Here is a 4,473-nt window from a genome sequence, read left to right as displayed (position 1 = left end):
GAGGGCAGGGCTGGGGCCAGCTCAGCTCCCCTGCTGGCAGCAGCACAGCTTGGGTTGAGCTGCGCTTCTGGGGGTCCCACAAACCCTCCCTTTACGGGGGGGGGGTGTTTATAGAGGGAGATGAGCCACAGCCCCGTCATTTATGGGGCACCCCCCAGTGGTTTTCTCAGGGGTGGGCAGGGCCCAAGCATCATTTTTTCAGGCCCAGGACAAACTTGTAACACTTCCCCCCTCCCCCACACCTACCCGGGGGGGGGGGGGGAACAGCCTCGGCCACGCCCCCAAAGCCTCTGGGCCCCCAAACAATGTACCCTCCCCCCACGTAGGGGCCCTGAGGGTAGGTGGAAGGGGGAGGGTACCGGCACCCACCCCACAGTCCCACCCCTGGCTGAGGAGGCTCCATCTCTCCTGAGGTCTCCCCCACAACTGACAGCACGGCAGCCATCTTGGAAAGGGCCGGGCCTCCCCCTCCTCCACGTCTTATCTGCCCCTCACCCGCGCCACTTCCGGTTCACCAGGATCACTTCCGGGTCACGCGCGAGGGCTCTTCCCTCCGGCCAGCGCTGTCAATCAGTCCCGCTCTCGGCCGGAGGCCAGCCAATGGCCGCCGCGGGTTGGGCGTCGGGGCGGGGCGGCCACGTTTCTCTTCCGGGACGAAGCCGGAAGTGCCGCCGCCGTCGCCGTTGGAAACGCGCCGGTTGCTGAGCTGGGGCCGGCGGCTGGAGACAGGTGAGGGTCGGAGCCCAGCCGCCCCGCCCCGGAAGTGACCCCCGGGACTCTGTGGGGGGGCGGCTGGATTCGAGACGTCCGAGCCCCTGGGTGCCGGGCCCCCCCATAGCTCGGGGCGGGGGGCGGGGAGCCGGGCTCCTGCTGCCCTGCCTCGGGGGGAAGGAGAGGCCGGGCTCGGTCTTTGCTCTGTGGGGGGGTTACGAGCCCCCCGTTCCCAGGCGGTGATGGGGGAGGGGAGGCTCAGATCTCCTTGTAGCGCCACGTGCTCGTTCCTGGGCACCCCCGGGGGGGAGGGGCGTTGCCATGGGGCGAGGGCGAGGTGCCATGGGGGGAGGGGCCAGGGCAGCACGTGCCATTCGCCTTGGCCCTCGGGCCTGACGCTCTCCCTCCCTGGCAGGCGAGGATGGGCCGCCGCAAGTCCAAGCGGAAGCCCCCGCCCAAGAAGAAGATGACGGGCACCCTGGAGACGCAGTTCACCTGCCCCTTCTGCAACCACGAGAAGTCCTGCGACGTCAAAATGTAAGCGGCTGGTGAGGTTCTAGTGGCAGGGGCGCAGGCGCTGAGCTGCGGGGCTCGTGCCCCGGAGGGTGTGATTCCGGGGGGCTGGCGCTCCTCGGGGTGCGGGGGGATGAGCTGATTCCCACCTGAGGCTGAGTCAGGAGGGAGGAAATGGGGGCCCATTGGTTTGATCCAGTGTAGCGACAAGGGACGGGTGGACGACAGCCTAGAGCGCTGGGCCGGGACTCCAGATATGTTGGTTCTGTTTCCGGCTCTGCCACTGGTCTGTTGGGTGACCTTGGGCATGTCACATCACCCCCCCATGTGCTTCAGTTTCCCTGTCTGTAAAATGGGGATAATAATGCCAACTTCCTTTGTGACGTGCTTTGAGCTCGATGGGTGAAAAGCGCTAGATAAGAGCGAGGGGTTGTTGTTACTATTATTATTTTATAGCTCTTTTCATCAGTAGGCTGATGCACCTGTTTGCCAGCTCTGGCATGGCAAGGAAGGGGCTGGGTAAGCTGGTGGTTTCTCCCGATTGGAGAGAGAAGCCAGGCTAGAAGGGATCCATTTGGTTTGATCTGGCATGAGGCAGAGGGGGGGATACAGAGCTAGACTGGCCCGTTAGTTTGATTGGTGTGGTGAAGCCTGTGTTTTTGGCAAGAGCCCTATGAAAGCATTTCAGTAATGAAGCAACATTATTTTTTAAATGATGTAAGTGAGCAACACAGTAAGGGCATTTGGGTTTTTGCTATATCCCCATCAGCAAGTACTGCTGAGGTGCAGCTGTGCATGGTCTGGGTCATGTCCATAAAAGTAGTAGTCAAGCGCAGCAAGATTTCCCTATTAAGAATTTTTTTCCTAATCTTCATCCCACTTTCCCTGTTCTTGAGTGTCTAATCAAACACTCTGCAACTCAGGTTTGTAGCCTCTCAAATGCTTCCTCTCTCCTCCTTCAGAGCTTGCGGATGGTTTTCACATTTTCACCTTATTTATCTTTTAGCCTAATGCCTAAATGTTTCGTTCTCTTAACGTATCTCAAATCTTGAGAAGGAACGTGGTCCATTGGTTAAACAGAAGACCAGGAGTCAGGACTCCTGGGTTCTTTTCCCTGCTTTTGCAGCTGACTTGCTTTGTGATCAGGTTGGGCAAGTTGCTTCCCTTTCATTCGCTTGTTTCCCTGTCAGTAAAATGTGACTAACTTAATAGCTCTAAGAGGGTTGTGATGCTTAATTTGTTAATGTTGTGTTTTGTTTCAGTGGTTGCTATGGAAGACTAGTGTATTCTTAACCACTTACTCTTGTTTGTTTGCTCTTTGAAGGTCCATTTGCTTTGCTCTTTGGAAATATTTGCTATTGGAATATTGTTTTCTATGTTCCAGGGACCGGGCTCGGAACACTGGCGTAATATCGTGTACTGTGTGTCTGGAAGAATTTCAGACACCCATAACGTGTATCCTTTGCGCTTCTAATGACTGAAGCAAGGTGTCTTTCCAGCAGTTGTTTTTTCCCCATGAATTGAAGAAGGGAAATGAATTTTCACTGCAGTTACACATCAGCCATGGGGATCTTGGAGTTCAGGTTTTGCCTGAGCCCCCAGAACTTTGCTGACATGAAGTGTCCGAGTATCACGGTTAGAACTTTCTCTGGTTGGAGTCAGCAGCAGCAGCAAACTCTGAAAGCTCTGCTTGGGGTTAGGTGCTTTCCACTGGGCTAGAGCACAGCTTCTTGTGGTATCTTGGCACTTCCTGTTCCAGCCCATGATGGAAACTGGAAGCAAGAGGCAGCAGCTAAAATAACTGGGCAATCATATAGCAGTGCTCATAGATTCCAAGGCCAGAAGGGACCATTGTGATCATCTGGTCAGGTCTCCTGAGTACCACAGGTCATAAGACTTCGCCAGAATAATTTTGTTTCAACTAGAGCAGATCTTTCAGGAAAACATCCAATCTCGAACCCGTCACTGACTCCAGGAAAAAGCTTGTGTGATGCATGTAACCATTAGGAACTGAATCCAGAAACGCATGTTAAAAAATAGAATTAACTTCCCACCTCGCTTTCACTTGTTGGCCTTTATCGTCCTGTAGCAGCATGGGCCGATATGACATGATATCCAGTCATAGTCCATGTCCACACTAAGGTCAGAATCCTGGTTGGTATGACAGGGAATGAAATGTGGTTATTGTTAGCATGGTTGTCTGCTAATTTCTCCCTGTAGCTGCTTCAGTGTCTCCGTCTCTAAGATGGGAATAATGATACTCGCCTCCCTTCATAAGGTGCTTTGGGATCTACTGATGAAAAGAGCAAGGAGGAGCCAGAGTGGCAGTGGTGTTTTCCCCACAGGTCTGTCACAAAGGGCTGGCAGAAAGGAGTTGTGGGGAAGAGTCTGAAAGGTGCAAAACAAATATCTTGAGCTCCAAGTACAAGATGAATTCCATGCTTCAGGGGAGGTGGTGATGGCAGGGGTGTTGTTTTGGTGTCCTCTTCCTTGACCTTTGATCCCCTCAGATCTTTCAGAACCGGTGGACGTGTACAGCGATTGGATAGATGCTTGTGAGGCGGCCAATCAGTAGCAGCAGCTGGGCATGAAGCTCATTTGTGCTAATTCTGGATATTACAGTATTTCGTACATGGAAAAAAATGTGCTAGTTCCATAACATGAGACAATCGGGGGGTTTGGAGAAGGTGTCTGGGTTTTTTATTAGCTTTTCCATCCAAGGATCTTTTTATAGCTGTTGTTCCTTTTTATGAATTATCCTGGGGCCAGTTTAGACCCATGCACATGTAATGCTGTTAGCGGACAATTGGAAACGCTGCTCTAGTTACAGAGGGGGAGAAGAGTATTTTGCTTTGCTCAGCCTAGCAGTTTGAAAGTTCACAAGATAAGAAATGACTTGTCACCATGATTAAATTGCAACAGTTAATAATAAAAAAAAAAAGTCCGTTACTAATCCTAGTCTGGGCCAAGAAATGTCCTTTTGCAGTGCTGGCTGGATCCCTGTTGGAATAGGCTATATCTTGGCTTCTACCCTGCTTTTAATATCAATTGAAATGTTGATACAGAGGAAGTCTTGTCTAGTGGTTAGAGCAGGGCAGCAGGTTGTCTGGAGTTCTTTTCCTGTGTCTTCCACCAGCTTCCAATGTGATCCTGGGCAAGTCGCTTCTCCTCCTAGGACCTCAGCTTCCCCCTCTAAATCAGAGTGAATAACACTCTTAGCTTTGTAAAATAAAGTGCTTTGAGATCTTT

At 52.5% G+C, this 4,473-nt stretch overlaps 1 protein-coding gene across 1 annotated transcript; it reads left to right on the top strand.

The window, feature by feature from the left end:
- The first annotated feature begins 571 nt into the window (after positions 1–571).
- On the top strand, positions 572–4,165 carry ELOF1 (elongation factor 1). The gene is made up of 4 exons (XM_067560460.1): positions 572–729; positions 1,127–1,248; positions 2,609–2,679; positions 3,735–4,165. Exons 2-4 carry the CDS (start codon positions 1,133–1,135, stop codon positions 3,797–3,799), a joined length of 252 nt encoding a protein of 83 aa, XP_067416561.1. The 5' UTR covers positions 572–729; positions 1,127–1,132; the 3' UTR covers positions 3,800–4,165.
- The last annotated feature ends 308 nt before the right edge of the window (positions 4,166–4,473 follow it).

This window comes from Emydura macquarii, unplaced genomic scaffold (genome assembly GCF_026122565.2).
Source record: "Emydura macquarii macquarii isolate MOO-44397 ecotype Brisbane River unplaced genomic scaffold, CSIRO-AGI_Emac_v2 contig_2292, whole genome shotgun sequence".
Classification (NCBI taxonomy): domain Eukaryota; kingdom Metazoa; phylum Chordata; order Testudines; family Chelidae; genus Emydura; species Emydura macquarii.
This window is presented reverse-complemented; position numbering and strand designations above follow the sequence as displayed.